The 20,888-nt window shown below is 45.7% G+C and overlaps 1 protein-coding gene across 2 annotated transcripts in view; it reads left to right on the top strand.

Annotated features, from left to right (window-relative positions):
- The window catches only part of DDX49 (DEAD-box helicase 49), a 28,841-nt gene that overhangs the window by 2,845 nt on the left and 5,108 nt on the right, over window positions 1-20,888 (top strand). For both annotated transcript variants that reach the window (XM_083363951.1, XM_083363952.1), the window contains exons 2-10: window positions 537-660; window positions 3,855-3,940; window positions 4,716-4,837; window positions 6,899-7,086; window positions 13,234-13,374; window positions 14,669-14,744; window positions 15,951-16,027; window positions 16,146-16,243; window positions 17,930-18,004. In XM_083363951.1, coding sequence (XP_083220077.1) covers window positions 537-660; window positions 3,855-3,940; window positions 4,716-4,837; window positions 6,899-7,086; window positions 13,234-13,374; window positions 14,669-14,744; window positions 15,951-16,027; window positions 16,146-16,243; window positions 17,930-18,004 — 987 coding nt within the window. The remainder of the gene's footprint in view (window positions 1-536; window positions 661-3,854; window positions 3,941-4,715; window positions 4,838-6,898; window positions 7,087-13,233; window positions 13,375-14,668; window positions 14,745-15,950; window positions 16,028-16,145; window positions 16,244-17,929; window positions 18,005-20,888) is intronic.

The raw sequence follows: 20,888 nt of genomic DNA, 5'->3' as shown, positions 1-20,888 counted from the left end.
CTATATAAATTGAGAAAATAAATGCTTTAAATAAGTTTGTTAGGGTTTAAGGTTGGTCAAGCCTGATTCTTGCTGTTAAAAAAACCCTAATATGGTTACCCTTCCCTGCTGTTTTGCCCAGTCAACATGTAAACATGGTTTTTGGTGGTTCATGATCAATATTTGCTGATAGTCCCTTTCTTAAGCCCTACCTCTCGTTTCTAATACTTCCCAAAAGTGCTTTTTTTCATAACCATGACCTGGATGGTTGAGAATCTCCACAGACTTCTAATACTTCCATTCAGTTCAACCTCAAACTGGTATTTTTCTCTCAAGTCCCAAAGAGCACCACATTGATAATTGATAGGTCTGCAGCTCTCCTTAATTAATGTTTGGGTCCCCTCCCCCCGCAATATTTTTCCACATATAGCCTTCCTTGATTTTTCTCACAGTTCCACATGTTGACCATAAGGAAAAGAGAGCCTCTGACCACACACAAAGTGCATCACACCTTTTGCTTTTATATTGAGCTGTCCTCCTATATCTTGCTCCCGCAGGTCGCGACTGCATGGGCTGTGCCAAAACAGGAAGTGGCAAGACTGCTGCCTTTGTGCTCCCCATCTTGCAGAAACTTTCTGAAGATCCTTTTGGCATCTTCTCCTTGGTGTTGACACCAACAAGGTAGGAGAAGATGTAGCTTGGGAAATGACACTTATCCCAAAGAGGTGGATAGGTGAATTCTTGGTGTGATCTGTGCTTAAATGAGTTGCACAAAGCAAAGATTAATTGGGCATGTCTAGCCTAGTGAAAAGAAGGACTAGGGGTGACATGACAGCAGTGTTCCAATATTTGAGGGGCTGACACAAGGAGGAAGGGGTCTGTTGTGATTCAGTGTCAACCTGTGCTCCCAGCAGCTGAGTCCGATGAATCTGAGGAGGAGAAGGAGGAGGGGTTTGGAGAGCCTTTGGTGTTAGATGCACTGCAGGACCCTCAGCCTGGCCCCTCCAGTCATGTTCCTCATGAGGCTCAGCTGTGTGAGTACGAGGTGTCTGACTCAGAAGAGTCACAGCTGAATCTGTTCAGAGACGCTAGAAGCAGAAGGCAATCCAGCAGAGCAGAGCAGAGAAAATCAATGAGGCAACTCAGTGAGAGGAGGAGAAGGCAGTGAGAAGCCACGCCTTGGGACTGATAATAAAAGGGGAAGGTGTGGACGGGGCTGGTTGCTGAAGGCAACCGTTTGGAGACATTCTAAGGGAATCCTGGTCTGTTCTTGCTAATCTGTTTGACACTTGTTTGTTAATTCTTGTTTCATATTTTGAATCATTTATTGAAGGGAATATTCTGTTGCCTTTTTGTTTGAACTGTAAATAAATTTGGGTTGGTTTTTTTCCAGCCTGTTGATTGTTTAAAGGAAGAAGGGGTCGTCCCTGACACACAAACAGGGTCGGTCGTAGGCTGAAACAGAACAGGGTCAACCTATTTTCCAAAGCACCTGAAGGCAGGACACCAAGCAACAGATGGAAACTAACCAAGGAGAGGAGCAACCTACCGTATTTTTCGGACCATAAGACGCACTTCCCCCCCAAAAAAAGTGTGGGGGGGAAACGAGGGTGCATCTTATGGTCCGAAGGTGATCCGTATGGCCAGCCCTGAACTCTGCAAGTGGAAAGCCAGGGAGATTGCCAGGAGCACGAATCGGCACGTGCTGAGAAATGCCGATCTTGCGCTCCTGCAATCTCCCTCGCTCCATTTCAGCTTCCCTTGCTACAAGAGAAAGCAGGCTGAAACGGAGCGAGGGAGATTGCCAGGAACACGAATTGCGCTGCTGCAATCTCCCTCGCTCCTGAGCATAGCTGGCTCAGGAATTCTGGGAGTTGAAGTCCACGAGTCATAAAAGAGCCGAGGTTGCCTACCCCTTGTTATAGGGTCTCCTGCTTGAGTAGAGGATTGGATTGAAAGACCTCCAAGGTCCCTTCCAACTCTGTTATTCTGTGAAGATTTGTAGAAGCAGAGAAGTAAGGCCAAAAGGCTCACTAAATGGCCCTGGAAGGCTGGTAGCCTGGAGAATTATACTAAGACAAAGCAGGCCTGTGATAAATTTCAAAACGACAAGATATGACTAGCAATATGATTTATTTGGCCATGCTTTGTTACTCAGGGACTTTGAAAGTGATCGTGAAAGAGAGATTGGAAACACTGAATCATGCTGGATTCTCCCTTACCTGCAACAGAATTGAGAAGGAAGTCAAAAGAGGGGGAAGCCCACTCTACCTCTGCAAATCGCTTTAATTTTAATATTAAACAGAGCAAAGGAACGAGTCTAAATAAAATCTGGTATTAAAGACATCATGCTTCTTTGGGCCTTTAGATTAAAGAAAAGGACGCTAAGGGGAGAGCAGTCTTCTCAAAGATGCTTTTTTTTTTAAAGGCAGCTGGACTTTCTGAAGAAAGTTTTGAAGAAGCTTCTTGGATGAGAAGCGAAACGTCTTCCAGGAAAAACAAAGTCCGTTTGCTTTTTTTGGGGGGGGGGGAAGCATTTGGACAGCCATGACCTGGATGACTCAGCATCTCCATAGTCAGAGAGCAGTCTTCTGATGCATGAAGGGATCTCGTGATGAAGGGATATCACAGGGGAAAGGGAAATAGATTAATTCTCCGTGGTACCTGAGGATAAGACAAGCTTTATAGTGAGAGGTCCAAATGTGAACTAAGGAGGAGATTCCTGACTCCAGGAGCTATTAAAAACAATGTCACAGGCTGCTTCTGCAAGTTGTGTATGCCCATCACTGGAAGGTTTTTAAGAAAAGATTGAGCAACCATTTATCCAGAATGGAATGAGGATTCCTGCATCGGCCAGAAGGTTTGTGTTGTGGCCCCTACCCCCACGCCTGTCCTAACTGAGGAAGAGGACTCTGAGGATGATGGGGAGGAACTGGCAAGGCCTCCTTCTCCGGGACTCTCCCCTCTGGCAAGGCCTCCCTCTCCGGGGCCCTCCTCTCTGGCAAGGCCTCCGTCTCCATCTGAAGGCCGAGAGGAGCAGCCTGGGAGTAGCCAGACTGGGACGGAGCTCGAGCAGCTGCAGCAAATACAGTCTAGTGAAGATGACTCATGGCTAGACCCTCGAGAAAGATGCAGGGCCAAGCGTTTGCAGCAACGTAGGATGAGTAGGAGGGCCAGGGAGTAGCTGAGTCATTGAGCCACACCCCATAAGGTACAAAAGGGGGTGTGGCTGCTCTCAGAACTTTGTGACGAACAATTTAATTCAACACTGCTTCTGGTCACGTCTGTCGGATTTCTCTACCTGTGTGAACCCTGGTCTGGATTTTGTGACTACGCTTCTTCATCTCTGCTTTTGGGTTTGTTTGTCTGGATTTTCTTGGACTTACTTGTTGGCAGTTATCTCCTGTCAGCGAACGTTTGAGACAACTAGCTTATTTTTGGCTGACTCTGGGTAGCTTGCTGCCAAGACTGTATCGGACAGCAATTATATTGTGGTATAAAGACTTAACCCTTTTGATTAGTACCTGCTTGTCTGTTTGTTTGTACCTTGAGGGAGGGGGAACAGAACAGTTTGTCTAGAAGACCTCCAAGGTCCCTTCCAACCCAAGGATTCTGTGATTATGTCCCAGCCACACACAGACTGTCGGGAGATGCCTCAGAACTAAACAGGCATCTTGAGTGCTTATATAAGCCGAAAGGTGGGGTATGAATTTAATATTTTATTTATTTATTTTATTTATTTTAATTCCATTTATATCCCGCCCTTCTCCGAAGACTCAGGGCGGCTTACAAGCTTATATTATATATTGATAATTAAAACAATAAATATTTTAACAGAGCCATTATTCCTCTCTCTGCCTTCCCTTCTCTGCCAGAGAGCTGGCCTATCAGATTGCTGAGCAGTTCCGTGTCCTCGGGAAGCCTTTGGGTTTAAAGGACTGCATCATTGTCGGAGGAATGGGTACGTCACTTTATTTGGAAAATGGAAAATCACTCCCTTTAAACAAGCTTATCTTTTTTCTGGTAAAATTTTTATTAATTTCTTCCATACAATTTGATAGTACTTAACCACGTGTTGTCTGAGTTTATCGTTCGCTAATATAAATTTAATTCCTAACCCTTTATTCTTTTCTCCAGCCATTGATAAAACAAGTCCCAAGCCTGATAGTATTCTGTTTCTTCTTTTTCTTTCAACCTCATAGTAAGTCTGTCCATTTCTGCACAATCTAATATTTTTTTAATTATTTCTTCCTCTGATGGCAATTCTTCCTTTTTCCGATATTGTGCAAATATGATTCTTGCCGCTGTTATCACATGTAAAATCAAATATATACTTTGTTTATCAATTTTTTCTGGCATGATACCCAATAAAAAAAGTTCCGGTTTAAAATCTACATATTTTCCCAACATCTTTTCTCGCCAAGTATGTATTTTTTTCCAGTACCTCTTTGCTTCAACACGTGTCCACCATACATGATAATAAGTACCTGACTTACATTTACATTTCCAACATCTATCTGACATATTTTTAAACCTTTTTCCCAATCTTGCTGGAGGCAAGCGCCATCTGTAAAACATTTTATATCCATAAAAGTTTCATAAAATGTTTTAAACAAGCTATCTTATGCCCTGTGAAGCTGCAGAAAATATTTATTGGACCGCTTCATGGAATGGAACGCATAGCCCTTTGGACCCTATCTCTTGTGCTAAGATTTTCTTCCTTGATGGACTTTCAGATATGGTCTCTCAAGCTCTGGAGCTGTCTCGGAAGCCCCATGTGGTCATTGCTACCCCCGGCCGCCTGGCTGATCACCTACGGAGTTCCAATACTTTCAGTCTTCGAAACATCAAGTTCTTGGTAAGCCATTTTGGATAGAGCAATGTTTCTCAACCATGGCAGCTTTAAGTTGTGTGGACTTCAGTTCCCAGAATTCCCCAGCCAGCATAGGTCAGGTCCACCTATCTTAAAGTTACTAAAGTTGAGAAACACTAGTCTAATGGAAGGAGCTTCAGCATGGCTGGCTGGCTGGGGAATTCTGGGAGTTGCAGTCCACACATCTTAAAGTTGCCATGGTTGAGAAACACTGGCCTATAGCCTTAACTTAGAAAAAAGGGTTCTGGGGAGAAAAAGGTTGCAGAGAATAATTTGTACTACCATTAGACAAATTGGAGAGCTTCAGTCATAAGTATAGTACTCCTCGGGTTATGACTGTAATGGAGCCTGCCCATTATGGCTGTAGGTCGTCATGGTTGTAAAAGAGATTGGTTACATGACCAACCTGATTTTGCACCAGTTGTGAAGCAAACATGCCAGTTTGTTAAGCCAATTAAGGACTTGCTACAGGTCTCATTTTGCAAAAAAAAACACACCAAAAAAACAGCAAAACAGAATCCGGCAAAATTGTTGTAAAAGACAGTCTTGTGACCATGGGATGCTGCAGATGGCCATAAATGTGGGGCCAAGTGCCTGAAGTGCGATCATGTGACCAAGCAGGGACGGGACTGTTGGAACTTAAGATCCAAGTTGTAAATCCCATTTTTAAAATTGGTTGTCACTTCAAATAGTTGCCAAGTGACCGGCCATAAATCAAGGACTACCTGTGACTTCTCCTTTTATAATAATAATAATAATAATAAATAATAATAATAATAATAATAATAATAATAATAATAATAATAATAATAATGATGTTGGAAGGGACCTTGGAGGTCATCTAGTCCAACACCCTGCTCAGGCAGGAAACCCTATACCATTTGAGGCAAATGGCTGTCCAGTCTCTTCTTAAAAACTTCCAGCGTTGGAGCATTTACAACTTCTGGAGGCAGGTCGTTCCACGGGTTAATTGTTCTCACTATCAGGAAGTTTCTCCTTAGTTCTAGGTTGCTTCACCCCTTGGTTAGTTTCCATCTGTTGCTTCTTGTCCTGCCTTCAGGTGCTTTGGAGAATAGCTTGACTCCCTCTTCTTTGGGGCAGCCCTTCAAATACTGGAAGACTGCTATCCTGTCACCCCTCATCCTTCTCTTCATTAGACTAGACATACCCAATTCCAGCAGCCGTTCCTTACATGTTTTAGCCTTCAATCCCCTGAATCCTAAAGACCCGGCAACTTCTCTGCTCTGATCAAAATGGCCAATACTAAATTCTGTGATGACCACACAGCTGCCCAACATACTTTGTGGTTGGTTTATTTCTTCCCCTTCCTTTTTCCCAAGCTTATCCCCATGTAGTAGGATTTGTTTCAAAACCATGCAATCCGTAAAACTGACTATCATTAAGTCAGTTTTTAAAAAATGGATTTAAACCTTGTAGGCTGCCATCACATTGGTTAAAGTGTTTTTTTAGGACACCAGAGAGCTGAGTAAACAGATACAGGTGTTCCTCTACTTAGGATCAGTCATTTAACAACCGTTCAGCATTACAACATATCCCCCCAAAAAGGTCCTTACGGCTTGGCCTCCGATGGCCGTCTCACCCCCTGATCACATTTTGAGTGCTTAGTGATTGGGATGCTGCAAACACCTGGCCATAATTTACAATGTTCTTTGCCGGAAACTGTTATTTACTTCCTGATTACTACAAATTGCAGACACTGGACGCATTTTAACTACCGCCACAAAAATGTCATAAAATTGGGTTGGCAACATGAATTACGACTGTCTCAATTAGGACCATAAATCAAGGACTAACCGTATCAAGGTTCTGAAAGTCAGCTAGCATGAACTAGCCAGTATGCTGGCTGGGGAATTCTGGGAGTTGAAGTCCACAGATCTTACCCTGATGTTGGTATTTCCCCAGTGGGAACATGGTCCATTCCCAGGCTGCCTTTCAGGATTGACTTTACCCTTTGGTCTGATCCTTATTAGGTTTTTGGTGGTTCAGCTGCAGCCTTTTCCTTTCTCCTTTTTGGTTCTGGCTTAGGTCCTAGACGAAGCCGACCGGTTGCTAGAACAAGGCTGCACCGACTTTACCAAAGACTTGCAAGTCATCCTGGCTGCAGTTCCAGCTGACAGGCAGACGATGCTCTTCAGTGCCACCCTGACAGATACCCTGAATGAGCTCAAGAAGATCGCCATGAACAAGCCGTTCTTCTGGGAATCGACATCTGAGTGAGTTTGGCTTTTTTTGGGGGGGGTATCTTTTAATGGGGAAAGAATTTGGGGCTCGGCGGGAGGGGGAGGAAGAAGTGAGAGAGGCTTACAGAACTGTGTGCTGTAGAAATGGTGTTTTTCCTCCCACTGTCAGAATGAAACTAGAATGAAATTCATTGTTAGGTAGTTAGGTTTTTTTTTAGCACAGGTCATCCTCGACTTACACCCATCCGTTTAATGACTGTTCAAAGTTGCAACAGCGCTAAAAACAGTGACATTACCACCATTTTTCACTCTTAACGAAAGTTGCAGCATCCCCATGGTTACATATCGGAATTCAGACACTCGGCAACCGATTCATATTTATGACGGCTGCAGTCTTCCAGGGTGATGGGATCCCCTTTTGCGACCTTCTGACAAGCAAAGTCAAGGTCAATTAACAATCGTATTCCTAACACAACACCTGCCGTGATTGACTTTAACAACTGTGTCCGAAACAGTCATACCATGGGGCAAAATTCACTTAACAACTGTCTTACTTGGCAGTGGAAAATTTGGGCTTAATTGTGGTCGTAAATTGAGGCTAGCTGTAGAAGAAAACAGTTCATGTCCTAAATTGTGCAATTGGCCCATCTAGCCATCTAGATTGGGGGGCTCCAACCATGGCAACTTTAAGACTTGTGGACCAACTCCCAGAATTCCTCAGCCAGCTTGGCTGCCTGAGGAATTCAGAGAGTTGAAGTCCACAAGTCTTAAAGTTGCCAAGGTTGGGGACCTCTGATCTAGATCATAGCTGTTGTCTGAGGATTCACATCAGACACCTTCCTGGCACTTTCAGGAGAAGCCTTGAACCCGCCCGCTTCCTGTCAGTGCCCATCTCCATTAGGAACCATGGCATGCTGGCAAAACAGTGAAGGAAAGTGACCTGTTTTGCATGGTCCCCAAGGACAGGATTCTCCTAACGCCTTCCTAAGAGATCAAAGAATTACATGGTCTTTGATCCTGCTCTTTTCTCTTCCACACCTGCAAAATACCATATCACAAAAAAGATGTTGAGAGTTTGGGAAAAATTCAGAGAAGAGCAACTAAGATGATCCAAGGCCTGGAGACTAAAACATACAAAGAATGGCTGCGGGACTTGGGTTTGGCCAGTCTAAAGAAAAGAAGAAATAAGGGAGACATGATAGCAGTGTTCCAGTATCTGAGGGGCTGCCACAAGGCAGAGGGGGCCAGGTTGTTCACCAGAGCACCAGAGGGAAGGGCGAGAAACAATGGTTGGAAACTGACCAAAGAGAGAGAAGCAACCTGGAATTAAGGAGAAACTTTCTGACAGTGAGGACAATTAACCAGTGGAACAGCTTTGCCACCAGAGATCATGGGAGCTCCATCACTGGAGGTTTTTAAGAAGAGACTGGACATTCACTTGTCTGAGATGGTATGGGTCCTCCTGCTTGAGCAGGGGGCTGGACTAGAAGACCTGCAAGGTCCTTTCCAGCTTCTATTCTATTCTACTCTACTCTACTCTTCTCTACTCTACTCTACTCTACTCTACTCTACTCTACTCTAAAGGTAAAGGTAAAGGTTCCCCCGCACATGCGTGCTAGTCGTTTCCGACTCTAGGGGCCGGTGCTCATCTCCGTTTCAAAGCCGAAGAGCCAGCGCTTGTCCGAGGACGTCTCCATGGTCATGTGGCCGGCATGACTAGACACCAAAGGTGCACGGAACGCTGTTACCTTCCCACCGGAGTGGTCCCTATTTTTCTACTTGCATTTTTACGTGCTTTCGAACTGCTAGGTTGGCAGAAGCTGGGACGAGTAACAGGCGCTCACTCTGTTATGCGGCACTCGGGATTCGACCCGCCAAACTGCCGACCTTCCGATCGACAAGCTCAGCGTCCTAACCCACTGAGCCACCGCATCCCTTCTCTACTCTACTCTACTCTACTCCTATTCTATTCTATTCTATTCTATTCTATTCTATTCTATTCTATTCTATTCTATTCTATTCTTATTTGTGTAAATATCCTTCTATCTTGCAGTATCAGACAAGGAGTAAGGAGACTTTAGTCAAATTGGTTAGCAAGATGGGTGCTGCCTAATTTGGATGGATGGACGGAGAGATTAATAGATTATCTCCCTTTTTTTTCTTTATAAATTACTTAAGGCAGTGAGCATTCTTAATACTCCTTCTTGTCTTTTCCCCACAACAACCACCCTGTGGGATGGGTTGGGCTGAAAGAGAGTGGCTGACTCAAAATTTCATGCCTAAAAGGGGGTGGGGACTAGAACTCACCATCTCCTGGTTTCTCAGCCAGCACCTTCACCACTACACCAAACTGGCGTAGATAGAGCCCAGAAAGTGATCATAAACCGAGTGATTGTCAAACTGCTCCCTGGGGGGAGGGGGTGTCACTCTCAATTCAGAGTAGAATAAATATAGGTTAATAACACTGTTTTGAATGAAATGTAATGGAAGTGAAGGGACGATTCGTCCAGTTGCTAAAAAGCTATGTACAAATGATTTCTTATAAGCCTATTTAAACATCTCATTCAAGCAACAATTTCCGCCTTAATCTTCCTCAGCCAATTGATCCCATACATTTAATTAAGTTTCTTCTTTACTCCCCACTTCTGCTTAATGAACGCTTTGGAATGAATTCCGGCGTAATGACTTGACTCTCTTGACTTCCTAATGAAGGCTGTATTTCTGATGGACTCTGACCAGGCTTAAATAAGTGTTTATAATTTGATTGTTGACTGGTGCTTTCAAAATCCCTGTCCCTAACAGCTGGCCAATCTCATGGTCCTTAAAAGATTTTAGGTCAGTCTTGCAGAGAAGGTTAGTTTATGGTAAACAAGCTGAATCCCTGGTGCCAAAAATACAGATAGTTCTGTCCCAGGGGTAGGCAACCTTGGCTCTTTTTTATGACTCATGGACTTCAACTCCCAGAATTCCTCAGCCCGCCGTGCTGAGGGGAAAGGGAGAGGTTTCCAAGCTGAGCCATGCTGGCTCAGGAATTCTGGGAGTTGAAGTCCACGAGTCATGAAGGGGCCATAGTTCCCCCATGCTGGCTCAGGAATTCTGGCGGTTGAAGTCCAAGAGTCATAAAAGAGCCAAGGTTGCCTACCCCCGTCCTAGACCTATGGCTACAATTGAGCCCAAAATTTCTGTTGCTAAGCGAGACAGTTCTTAAGCGAGTTTTGCCCCATTTTATGATCTGTGTTGCCACAGTTTTTAAGCGAATCACTGCAGTTAGTAAACACGGTTGTTAAGTGAATCTGGCTTCCCCATTGACTCTTGCTTGACGGAAGGTCCCAAAAGGGGATCACGTGGCCCCACAGGGACACTGCAACAGTTATAAATACATGTCACTTGCCAAGCACCCAAATTTTGACCATGTGACCATGGAGCTGCTGCAACTGGTTGTAAGTCTGAAAAACCGTCACAAGTCCCCTTTTTTCAGTGGTGATGTAACTTTGAACAGTTACTAAACAAATGGTTGTAAGCCGAGGACTACCTGTGCACATGCACATTGATGCCCCTTTTTTTTCCTGTCAGTGGAAATAACCAAACAGACAGGGACCTTCAGTATTCAGTTTAAATCGGGATTGCTGATACGTCAGTCCTGCCCAAAATCGAAAGCGGAGGCTTCATTTTTGCTCCGAACTCCTGTTTTGCTTAAGAATGATATTGCGGAAAACCTGGATCAGTTTTAATGCTGAACAAACCAGCGCTTGAGTTTTATTTCCTGCATCGCTATAACAGATCGAAGAAGTAAAAGCACGGATTTTAGGTGCCTCCACCAGCAGAGGCCAATTTGGGATCCACATTTGCAACAAACAATAAACTAGAATTTTCCACAGCCCGGCCAGATTGCTGTACGTGAGCAGAGCAGTTACGCAGGATCTTCTTTAACATTGATCCATTTTGTTTATTTTTGCGGTATTTATAACCCACTCCAGTCCCGAGGGACTTTGGGCAATATACAACATCAACAGAAATACTCTCCCCAATAAGTAAACAAGGTCAAAAACAATCGTGAAAAGCAACATTAGCCTCAAAGAAAACCTGAACCAGGCAACCAGAACCAGAATGAAATAATCTGGTTTTAACGGGTTTATGGAATGGCGGCAAAATGGGGGCTGCCTGCATTGTTGAGGGGTGAATGTTGCGTAGGCTGGGGGCTGTCACAGGAAAGGTTAAGAAAATGTGTAAAATAACATCTGCACCCAGCAGTACAGCTGCTCTTGTGGAAGAGGGCCTTAGTGGGAGGGCGTGTTCTTGGGCTTCCCCTTACTGGGAAACCAGCTGTTGGAGTGGGGGCACAAGGGAGAATCTTACGGGGTGGGACATGAGGGAGACAGACCAGAAAAAGACTAAAAGTTCTCCAGTCTCTTCTATAGATGTTGGCCTTGCAGGGCGAATCAAATAGGCAACATGACCAGATGGGACTGCTTTATTTTATTTCTAAGAGGTAGTCCTCGACTTACGACCAAAATCTCGGTTGCTAAGCCAGGCAGTTGTTAAGTGAGTTTTGCCCCATTTTGTGACCTTTCTTGCCATGGTTGTTAAGTTAGTAACGTGGTTGTAAAGCAAACCTGGCTTCCCTCTAGACTTTATTTTTTTATTTTTTTATTTTAATTCCATTTATATCCTGCCCTTCTCTGAAGACTTTGCTTGTTAGGAGGTCGCAAAAGGGGATCACAAGATCCAGGGACGCTGCAGCTGTCATAAAAACGATCCAGTTGCCAAACGTAGGAATTTTGATCATGTGGGATGCTGCCAGAATCACCTCTGTGAAAAACAATCATAAGTCACTTTCTTCGTCATCATTGTGACTTTGAATAGTCGCTAAATGAATGGTTTTAAGACAGAGACTGCCTGTAGCTCAACATGGGAGTCTAGGTCAGGGCTTTCCAACCAGTGGTACGGGTACCACCTGTGGTACATTGGCACCTGGCAGGTGGTACGCAACCATCCTAGAAAAGTGGTAGCGGGGGAGGGGAATGAGCTGAACCGGTGGCAGCACCGCACAAGCCTGAGCGAGAGACGGCTGGAGCTGCAGGGCTGTGAGGGCTCAGTGGAAGCGCCGGGATCAGCGTTAGGCTCCAGCTGGAGCTCGGCACTGATCCTGGCGCTTCTGCTGAGCCCAGAAGAAGCGCCAATCAGCTGGAATGTTGCAGCATGTCCAGGGTCTTGTGATTTACATTCAAATGATTGGCAACTGATTCATATTTATGATGGTCACAGTGTCCCAGGGTCATGTGAAGTGACCAAAACCTGCTGCAACCACCCAGCAGACGGGGGGAATAAAAACCAAACACCTCACTCCCACCCCACCCCCGCTGCCAATCCTCAACAGAAATGCTCACAACAATGAAAACCTCGGACAGGAGGAAAACTGCCGCCAGGTGGGCAGGCAGCTGTCTTGCTCGGCTGTGGCTTGGGGGGCACTTTTTTCAGTGCCATTGTAACTTCACTTTTTTCCTTTTTTGGGGGGGGGGTCATCAGGTTTTTGACACCTTGCTAGGCGACTGGTGGTACTCGGATGTTGCCATATCCTAAAAGTGGTACAATGGGTGAAAAGGTTGAAAAGCCCTGCTCTAGGTGGCGTGCATCGTATTACATAAAAGCAATTTAAACAATACAAAATAAAGATACATGGAACCAAGTAAAAGTGTTACTGGAGAAAGGGAGAGGTTTCCAAGCTGAGCCATGCTGGCTCAGGAATTTTGGGAGTTGAAGTTCACAAGTCATGAAGGGGCCATAGTTCCCCCATACTGGCTCAGGAATTCTGGGAGTTGAAGTCCACGAGTCATAAAAGAGCCAACGTTGCCTACCCCTGGCCTATAACAATTAAGTTCCAGTCTTTCTTCTGGTGTCTATTTCTTGACCTGTCCTCCCTTGAAGGGCTTGACATTATGCCTTAACTCAGGGGTAGGCAAGCTTGGCTCTTTTATGACTCGTGGGCTTCAACTCCCAGAATTCCTGAGCCACCATGGCTCAGCTTGGAAACCTCTCCCTTTCCCCTCAGCATGACTGGCTCAGGAATTCTGGCAGTTGAAGTCCACGAGTCATAAAAGAGCCAAGCTTGCCTACCCCTGCCTTAACTCCATGCCTTAAGATCTTTTCTTCTTTTTCTCTCCATCCCCCAAATCCCTCCAGGGTACGGACAGTGGAACAGCTTGACCAACGTTACCTACTGGTGCCTGAGAAGGTCAAAGACGCTTACTTGGTCCACCTTGTGCAAACTTTCCAAGATGAACATGAGGACTGGTCTATCATCATCTTCACCAACACTTGCAAGTGAGCTTGTCCAGCGCCCGAAGCATCTTTGCCTCCCATCATTTCTGCTTTCTCCCCTTCTCTCCTTCGGTCTCTTCTTTTGGCCCAGAGCTGGTATTTCAGTCTTAACGTAAGGACACCGAATAGCAAGCGTGCCAGTCGGGCTAAAACTTGCCCATCAATTCAAATTAAAATTTTTGAGGGTTTTGGTTTTTTTTTAAAATTCTGTGTTCTTCTCTATTTTAAATCACGATTGAGGAGAAGGCGGTTGGGGTGGACATAGTTTCTCTAGCGTACGAGGTTTTGGTCAGGAGAAAGTGCCATTTTCTCTTTTCTTACCTCTCATGCTTAAAATAACCTGTGTGCTCTGAGTAGGATGGGCTTTCTCCTAAACATATCCTTTCCTTCAGCACTTCCTGGAATGATTAGTGATCAGATTTTGCTGTAGAAAGTATTGAAGAAAGCGAGTCTTTCTGTGCAGAATCCAACACTGCTGGGAACACGTGGAGGGTTTTAAAGTCTAGTGTGGTAAGGGTACACTATAACAATGCAACTGAGATGGATGGGTGGATGGATGGATGGATGGATGGATATGGATGATGTTCCATCAGATTTTTATAGTTCCTAGTCACCACATTGATACAATTTTCTCCCGGATGATTATCAGATAGACCTAACCTCTTCTATCTGGTAATCCAACTCCCATAGCTGGATCGATCCCCCTTGTTGCTGGTCATCTTCTTCTCTTTCCTTCCAACTTCTCCAGCCTTAAAAGAGTTTTCTCCAGAGAGCTGGGTTGTTGCTTAATATGCCTGAGGAAGTAGGAAGATTGGAGCCTAGACTAGTTGTTTTCAAGTGAGAATTCCAGTTTGCTATGGGCACAAAACTCCCTGCCTCATTTGGAACTTGCTCTCATTGTGAGCCTCATTTGGAACTTGCTCTCTCACTGTCTTCTCCTTAAGCAGAAGACAGGGGAAGGTGAATGCAGCCTTCTTGTTTGGGCGTGTGCCTCTCCCATCTCGGGTGCGAGGTCAGCCTTTCAAGGCACGTTGGCAAGCAGATCCTTACCCGTCAAGTTTAATCATTTGTGACTTCAAAGAATTGCATTGAGACCAAGCAGTCAGACTTGCCTTCTGACATTGTCAGGAGCTGGCACATCCTTTTGATGAACAGATGGATAGAGCAATGATGTTTCTGAGCGTTTGCTGAGTTGTAGCTCCTGCCCACCCAAGAGTAACAAGACTTGATTTTATTATTGTATTTTATTTTTTTATTATTAAATTTATATGCCACCTGTCTTGCTCTGCCCTTTTAGGACCTGCCAAATTCTCAACATGATGCTCAGGAAGTTCAATTTCCCATCCGTGGCTCTCCACTCAATGATGAAACAGGTAAGTCAATGGTGACCACCAACAGCTGCCCAGAGGATGGAAGATTGGTGCTCAAGGCCAATTCCTCAGTTCTTCTTCTGCCATGCTGCCTCCTTGCCATGGAGTTTGGGCGAAGCATCTTTTTCCACCAATGCCAGCTCCAAGCCTCCGTGGAGCATAAGAAGGTCCACGGACCCCTCTTTTTTTCCATCCGCCCCAAGGAAGTTTCTAAGCTGCATCTCCATTTGTGCTTCTGCACAGAGATAGGGAGTACCCATCGCTCAGCGAATTAAGCAGCTTTAAATGTTCCAGGTTGAATTCCCAGTATCCCAGGTAAGCAGATCCTTTGGCCTGCAGAATCCTCTCTTCTCATCCGAATCCCCAGCAAGTGGCCGCTGCCAGAAAAAAAGCAACCTTGATTTAAAAAAAAAACTGTTTTCCTGCTCTAATAATGTTCTTGTCATGGTTCTGATAGATCAGGGGTGTCAAACTCAATTTCATTGAGGGCCGCATCAGCATTGCGGTTGCCCTCAGGGGGCTGGGTGGGTATGGCCTGGGTGGGCGTGGCCTACTGGGTGGGTGTGGCTAGAGTGTGTATGGCCTACTGGGTGGGCGTGGCCAGCTCTACATCGTTGGCATCAAGGGTGCCTATGGGGGCCTGGGCAGGAGTGGGACAGATCTGAGGGTCTCTGGCAGGAGGAGGGTCTCTGGGCCAGGGCCAAGGCAGTGGGGGCCGTTCCCTCACTGTTTCCAGGATGGCTTCACGGGCCGCATGAAACTACTTCGTGGGCCGGATCCAGCCCCCGGGCCTTGTGTTTGACATGTCTGCGATAGATGAGACCAGCAAAAAGAACTCCAAGGCCAAAAAAAGTTTACTTAAAGAACATATTTATTTGGCTACATAATATCGGCACGTTCAAATGTGAACCCAAGACTGAAACATCCCCCCCCCCCCCAGGTTACGAAGTTACAAAGTTAAAACTTCCCACCCCAGTAGTATCTCATAAATCACATTCCCCAATTAACTACTTGCGAGGACTTTCTAACGAAAGTTACAGTCCGCCAAAATGCAGTTAGCAATGACCTTGGTTCCCACAGAACAATTTATTGTTATGTCTAAGATAAAACACTCATTCCCCCCTTCCCAATTCTGAAGGGAAGGGTTTCAGCTAATTTCGTTTTAGAGTTGACAGTTCTTTTTTCCTTCTCTCTTTTTTGGGGGGTCAGAAACAACGTTTTGCAGCGCTGGCAAAATTCAAATCAAGTGTCTTTAAGATCTTAATAGCTACTGACGTAGCTGCCAGGTGAGTGAAGCCTCTCCGGAGCTAAAATAGGTCCGGAAAAGGGGTGTGTGTGTGTCCCAGATTAGATAGAATGCCAAGCTTAACCATCTTCTCTGTGTTCAATTTCTTTTGGATTTAGGGGGCTCGACATTCCCACTGTCCAAGTAGTCATCAATCACAACACGCCTGGACTCCCCAAAATCTACATCCACAGGGTGGGCCGAACAGCCCGAGCTGGTAAGGGGGATTCTCTTCATTGTTTCAGATCCACTGTCTGTCTGATTTGTTCTCTTTGGAAGCAACAGGAATACTTAAGGTGGGGGTAGGCAACCATGGCTCTTTTATGACTCGTGGACTTCAACTCCCAGAATTCCTGAGCCAGCCATGCTGAGGGGAAAGGGAGAGGTTTCCATGCTGAGCCATGCTGGCTGAGGAATTCTGGGAGTTGAAGTCCACGAGTCATAAAAGAGCCAAGGTTGCTTACCCCTGCCTTAAGGGTTCTGCACTCTGTGACTTCAGAGCCCACTTTGATTGACATTTGAACCAGCCTTTAGAAAGAGGCCTTTCTCTGGGATCCCCCACTGTTTGGGCATTGGATCCATCCTTGCCCAAGGAAGTGGGTGCTGTTTATTCTGGAAGTTGTGCTGGAATTTTCTTCTCACTGGAAGTTTTCCATGTGCCGACATGCTTATTTTTTGCACTCATCACCTCAAGGCTCTTTATAGGTGGTCCTCAACTTAATTGAACCTAGAATTATCATGGCAAGTCCTGGTCGTTAAGCAGGTCGCCGCATGACCGCGCCCAGTTTGATGACCTTTTTGCATCAGTTGCTAAGCAAGCCCCGTGGTTGTTAAGCGAAGGTTGTTGTCAACAATGGGCGGGGAGGGGGGGGTTGCAGTAGACTGGGAAAAAAGTCAAAAATTGCAGCCACGTGATTGTAGGATGCTGCAAAATAGCCCTAAATGTGAGCTGGTTGACAAGCACCCAGATGTGGTCACATTACCAGGGGCAGGGAGGTTGCAGTTGTTGTGATTCCATACCAGTCAGTGGACCCAGCAGCTGAGTCTAGGGAATCGGAGGAGGAGGAGGAGGGCCCTGGAGAGCCATCGGTCTCGGAGGAAGGCTCTGATGAGCTCCAGGACTTACAATCTGATAAAGAGCCTGGCCTCTCCACTCGTGCTCAGGCTGAGACCCAGCTGTGCTGGGAAGCTGAGTCAGACTCTGAGGACTCACAGCTGGAAGACATCATAAACGCTTGCAAACGCCGACAGGCAACAAGAGTAGGACAGAGGGAGGCAATGGGGCGGCTCCAAGAGCAGAGGAGAAGACATTGAGAAGCCACGCCTTGGGGCTGCATAATAAAAAGGGAAGGTGTTTGCGGTGCTGGTTGCTGAAGGCAGCCGTTTGCAAAGGACTCAAGTTTCATGGAGTCATTTTCTGTTTGCATTGCCTGTGAACAATTCTCTGAATCGTGTTCTGTTTACCTTTGGACAATTCTCCGTTTGCATCCTGTTTTGTTTGCCTTTGCTTTTGGGACATTTTGCAGGTCTGTAAATAATAAAAGGGGTTTGTTTTTCCTGCATCTCCAGCCTACTTGTTAAAAGAGGGGTTTGTCCTTGTGAGTTAACAAGGACTCACATAGGCTGGGACGGAACAGCGGGGCCATCGTAACTTGGAAAAAGGGTTGTAATTAGCTCTGGGGAAACCCATTGTAACTTCAAATGGTTAAGTGAGGATACCTGCGTTTCATTTCTGAGTTCAAAAAGGCCCCCGAGCAGTTTAATTCTGGTAATTAAGATCGGAATAATGTTGACTGCGCCGCTTAGTCAGGGAACTAGGTGTACCATCCAGAACCGGCTTTCTCGGGAAAGATGGGAAGGACCGTCTGTGCCCACTGCTCTTCCGTGGCCTTTCTTTTAACAGGTCGGCACGGAATTGCCATCACGCTGGTGACCCAGTACGATATCCATCTTGTCCATGCGATTGAAGAACAGATCAGTAAGTTGCCAAAAGGTGGGAAATTTGGGGTGGGGGATGGGGAGCCTGAAACAGCTGTAAGATACGAATTCCACTTGCTGCCATAGTTGGCAGCTAGGAGATGAGAAGAGACCGCTAGCCAGGGATCTCAAGGGGGGGGAGGTAAGCGGCGGAATTCTTCTTTTGTCTGTTTTCCTTTCCCTCTTTTTTCTCCTCTCCTTTCCTCTCTGGGTCCAGCTCAGTGGGCTTCTGTCTAGAATAGTGTAGAACAGGGCTTCTCAACCTTTTCACCCATTGTGCCACTTTTAGGATGTGGCGACATCCAGTCGCCTAGCAAGGTGTCAAAAACTTGATGACCCCCCCCAAAAAGGAAAAAAGTGATGAAGTACAGGGAGTCCTCGACTTACAACAGTTCGCTTAGTGACTGTTCGAAGTTACAATGGCACTGAAAAAAGTGCCCCCCAAGCCACAGCCGAGCAAGACACCTGCCCGTCCGCCCGTAGGTGCTCTTCCTCCTGTCCAAGGTTTTCATTGTTGTGAGCATTTCTGTTGAGGATTGGCAGCGGGGGTGGGGTGGGGGTGGGGTGTTTGGTTTTTATTCCCCCCATCTGCTGGGTGGTTGCAGCAGGTTTTGGTCACTTCATATGACCCTGGGACACTGACCGTCATAAATATGAATCAGTTGCCAAGCATCTGAATGTAAATCACAAGACCCTGGAGATGCTGCAACATTCCAGCTGATGGGCGCTTCTTCTGGGCTCAGAGGGGCCAGGATCAGCGCTGAGCTCTAGCTGGAGCCTGGTGCTGATCCTGGCGCTTCCGCTGAGCCCTGACAGCCCCGAAGAAGCGCTGATCCTGGCGCTTCCACTGAGCCCTGTCAGCCCTGCAGCTCCAGCCATCTCTCGCTCAGGCTTGTGCGGTGCTGCCACCGATTCAGCTCATTCCCCTCCCCCGCTACCACTTTTCTAGGATGGCCGCGTACCACCTGCCAGATGCCAATGTACCACAGGTGGTACCCTGGTGGTTGAAAAGCCCTGGTGTAGAACTCAGCTTGGGCTTCTTTCCAGACCTAAAAAGTAAGAAGTTGGGGACTACTTTCCCTCAGCCCTGTCCTCTTTTCTCTCCTTGGGAATGCCTCATCTTGAGCCCCTCCCCCACCCACCCACCCAACGTCAGAGCTACAACTTTGAGGGTTCTCCTGATAACGACCAGAAGGACCCATTTTAGGACATGCTGCATGATTTGGAATATAAGATGCTTTAAATGGGGCGGTTCTGCTTGCAGTCAGGCAGTCCTAAAACCAGGGCATGTTTAGTCTGAGTAAAACCTTGATGGTTAAAAAGGGTCACCCGGAATGGTTTAAATCAGGCAAGTCCAACCTTGGTAACTTGTAAGACTTGTGGACTTCAACTCCCAGAATTCCCCTGCCAGCCATACAAGTTCACAAGTCTTTAAAGTTGCCAAGATTTAGGTATTGTCAGTCTCCTCTCCTCCATTTAACCAAAGTTTTGCATGCAACTAAAAAAAAACCCCAAGTACTGTAGCTAGATATCCAGTTTAGAGGAAGATGTTTTATTCCTACCACAGACATGTCAAACTCGTGACGTCGCGCAACGTATCGGGACTGTTTTGCCATTGCCGGGATGGGCGTGGCTTCCATGTGACGCGTCCGCCCTGGGTTAAAACCATACTTTTTAAATTTAAATTATTTTATTCTTGCTTTTCACTGCCTTGCATTTTAACACACACACACACACACACACACATACACACATACATGTGTGTATATATATATATATGTGTGTGTGTGTGTGTGTGTGTGTGTGTGTGTGTGTGTATATATATATATATATATATATATATATATATATGCATATGCATATATATGCATCTATATGCATATATATATATATAAGGCCTCTATCTATCTATCTATCTTATCTATCTATCTATCTGTCCACACACATACATATATACATACATATATACATAGATGGGGAAGAAATGGAGGTAGTGATATTTTATTTTCCTGGGTTCCAAGATCACTGCAGATGGGGACTGCAGCCAAGAAATTAAAAGACGCTTGCTCCTCAGGAGGAAAGCCATGGCAATTCTAGACAGCACACTAAAAAGCAGAGACATCACCCTGTCAACAAAAGTGCGTGTAGTCAAGGCTATGGTCTTCCCAGTTGCAATGTATGGCAGTGAAAGCTGGACCATAAGAAAGGTTGAACGCCAAAAAATTGAAGCCTTTGAACTATGGTGCTGGAGAAGACTCCTGCGAGTCCCTTGGACTGCAAGGCAATCAAACCGGTCAGTCCTAGATGAGATCAACCCTGATCCTGAAGCTAAAACTCAAATACTTTGGCCACCTAATGAGGAGGAAGGACTCACTGGAGAAGAGCCTAATGCTGGGAAAGGTTGAGGGCAAGAGAAGAAGGGGACGACAGAGAATGAGGTGGCTGGATGGAGTCACTGAAGCAGTAGGCGTGAGCTTAAATGGACTCCAGAAGATGGTAGAGGACAGGAAGGCCTGGAGGAATGTTGTCCATGGGGTCGTGATGGGTCGGACACGACTTCGCAGCTAACAACAATACATACATACATACATACATACATACATACATACATATATATATATATATATATACATATATATATATATATATATATATATATATATATATATATATATATATATATATATATATGTAGATCTAGAGTCTCGGGTTTCTTCCCGCGTTCCTTTCATCTTCAGAAAGTTGTGGCGACGTTTCGACGAAATCCCATCCGTCATCATCAGGCCGGAGTTTTCCTCCTGCTGCTTCCGGGAGCAATGCGTGGTCTGGCTGTTCCTTCCAACTGCCGGTGGGGCTGTGTTCTGACTGGGTGGAGGCGTGGCTGC

This window comes from Vipera ursinii (genome assembly GCF_947247035.1).
Source record: "Vipera ursinii genome assembly, chromosome: 1".
Lineage (NCBI taxonomy): Eukaryota > Metazoa > Chordata > Lepidosauria > Squamata > Viperidae > Vipera > Vipera ursinii.
This window is presented reverse-complemented; position numbering and strand designations above follow the sequence as displayed.